The following is a 2,840-nucleotide window of genomic DNA, read 5'->3' on the forward strand; positions in this document are numbered from 1 at the left end:
ATCTGGGAACGAAACTTAACAGACAAACGAGATGTCCCGACTCTGCACATAAGTGACTGTGGATGCATTCCTCTAAGGACTCAGAGTTGAAATGTGAAGGATTTGTCCGTTGGGGAACACTCCCGAGGAGTGACAAGGACATCTCAAACAGACTAAAAATTACTGTTCCTCAAACCTCTTTGCTTACTCTTGGGAGTAAAGATGCTGAAAAGCTCATCCACATCTTGAATGGATCTCACCTGCCAGAAAAGGTAAAACATCCAAAAGTGTGGCCTCCGTTCCCCACTTCCCACTACTGTTCAGCACAGACAGCTCTCGAGTTGAGGTCTCTGCTCCTCACAGCACACTCAACCAGTGAAAATGGAGGTCAAGCAAAGGAACTGCACTAAGACACTCTTACTAAAGAGAGGCAGTGGTGGGCAGGGTCATAAAGGAAATGACTTTGGAATTTTATTTCTTGTAAAGTCCCTCCTAACTTTTCATTGTTTTCTGTTCCTTAGACAGGCCCACATAACTACAGGGAGCTAATGTCCAACAGCAGCTTCTTCAACGAGTTCCTCCTCCGGTCATTTGCAGACATGCGGGAGCTGCAGCTCTTGCACTTCTCGCTCTTCCTGGCCATCTACCTGGCTGCCCTCCTGGCCAACGGCCTCATCATCACAGCCGTAGCCTGCGACCACCGCCTCCACACCCCCATGTACTTCTTCCTCCTCAACCTGTCTGTCCTTGACCTAGGCTCTATCTCCATAACCATGCCCACATCCATGGCCAATTCCCTGAGGGATTCAACAGACATTTCCTATTTGGGGTGTGCTGCCCAGGTCTTTTTCTTCTTTTTTTTAGTAGCAGCAGAGTATTTTCTCCTCACTGTCATGGCCTATGACCGCTACGTTGCCATTTGCAGACCCCTGCACTATGGGACCCTCCTGGGCAGCAGAGCTTGTGTCAAAATGGCAGCAGCTGCCTGGGCCAGTGGGTTTCTCCATGCTCTCCTGCACACTGGGAACACATTTTCCCTACCCCTCTGCCAAGGCAATGTGGTGGAACAGTTCTTCTGTGAGATCCCCCAGATCCTCAAGCTCTCCTGCTCACACTCCTACCTCAGGGAAGTTGGGCTTCTTGTGGTTACTGGCTGTTTAGCCTTCGGGTGTTTCATTTTCATTGTGGTGTCCTACATGCAGATCTTCGCTGCTGTGCTGAGGATCCCCTCTGAGCAGGGCCGGCACAAAGCCTTTTCCACGTGCCTCCCACATCTGGCTGTGGTCTCCCTCCTGATCAGCACGGCAGCATTTGCCTACCTGAAGCCCCCCTCCATCTCTTCCCCAGTTCTGGATCTGGTAGTGACTGTTCTGTATTCGGTTGTGCCTCCATCATTGAACCCCTTCATCTACAGCATGAGGAATAATGAGCTCAAGGAAGCCCTGAGGAAATTCATCCAGCGGGTCTAACCTCAACATCAATACCTCTCCCCTGAAAATTTGCATCAAGGGTTCATGTTGTGCCATTATTTATTTCTTACTTTTTTTTTGTTTTTCCCTGTAGCATTCCTGTAAAGGAAAATGAATGTTCTGGTTCATGTCACTTGTCCTCAGGAATCTCTCATTTCAATCTGACTCTTGGGCATTTTGAAGTCCCACTGAGTCTCTTTCCCACCCCGACAAGCAGCAGTTGTGGCAGGGCCAGGGCTCTCATGCTGTGCTGGGCAGCAGGGTGGGCCTGGAGGGCCTGGAGGCAGCCAGGGAGTGGATCTGCTGGGAACAAGGGAGAAAGAGAGGGATCAGCCTCATCGCAGGGCCTCCTGCTCCTGTCAGGGAGCTTCTGCCCTTGTCCTCGGAGTTGCGCTGTGGGGCCCAGGTTCTGCTGGACGCTGCTCATGTGCTCCCCAATGCCGCTCTTTGGAGCCACATCGCAGAGCCAGGAGGAGGAGAGATTTCCCCTCATGTCCTGGAAGGCTGTCCTCTCCTTACCCCACAGGGATTTCCCAAAACCATTCTTTCAGGAACATCTCCAGATGGTGCCAAAGGCTGTGAAATGTCTCAAAGAGAGCCTTGGAGAGGTGCCTTCTGCACCCCTGCACCATCAGGTCTCTTCTCTGGGCAGTCCAGTGTGGGAATCTAGGACTTGAGAGTGATCCAGGGCAGGATCAACGTCCTGTGGTCTGTAACAGCACAAAGTGTGGCTGCACGTTGAGATGCTTTGAGGAGCCTCAAAACCCATATCTACAGTCGGTGGCACCTTCAGTAGCAGAAGGATGGAGGACTGGACAGGACAGGACACAGCCTTTGTCCTCAAGGCACCACTGGAGAATCTCTTTTTAAAAAACTCCTCAGAGGGGTTTCTTAGACTGTGGTGCTCAAGATAGAGATGAGACATCAGAAAGGAGCCAGTATGCCCTTCAACACATTATCTCAAGGGCTTTATTTGGGGGCGATGGCTCTTGCCGTGCTAGGTAGCAATGCTGACTGTAGCATACAAACAAGATGCTGCATGCAAAAATTGTGTGCAAGTTTAAAAATGAGGATTTTTTTTCAATTATTGCACTGATGATACTTTAGAGTCATCTTTAAAACTTACTTTAACAGGGATATATTTAGTTTGTGCAAGGTTGACCATGCCAAAAGAGAGCATTTCCTTGAAGCTGCTCCCCCGACTTTCCACACTAGTTGAAAGAGGACGACACCTCCAGGAGTGACGTGCTCTGTGCAGAGAGTGAAGGCTGGCAGGGACAGCAGTGAGCAGGGGGGCTTTTATGAGCGCTGGGCTCTGAGTGGTACAAAGAAACCTCCTGCTTAGTGGTATAGGCCTGAATATAACAGAAATGTTTAGAAAATGTCTTTAAA

The 2,840-nt window shown here is 50.0% G+C and overlaps 1 protein-coding gene across 1 annotated transcript; it reads left to right on the plus strand.

The window, feature by feature from the left end:
• The first annotated feature begins 446 nt into the window (after positions 1-446).
• On the plus strand, positions 447-1,448 carry LOC148591564 (olfactory receptor 14C36-like). The gene has a single exon (XM_088537295.1). The coding sequence runs from the start codon at positions 528-530 to the stop codon at positions 1,446-1,448; it is 921 nt and encodes a 306-aa protein (XP_088393421.1). The 5' UTR covers positions 447-527.
• Positions 1,449-2,840: the final 1,392 nt, after the last annotated feature.

This window comes from Tinamus guttatus, unplaced genomic scaffold, assembly GCF_059628265.1.
Source record: "Tinamus guttatus ecotype Peru unplaced genomic scaffold, ASM5962826v1 Tinamus_guttatus_pri_ptg000743l, whole genome shotgun sequence".
Lineage (NCBI taxonomy): Eukaryota > Metazoa > Chordata > Aves > Tinamiformes > Tinamidae > Tinamus > Tinamus guttatus.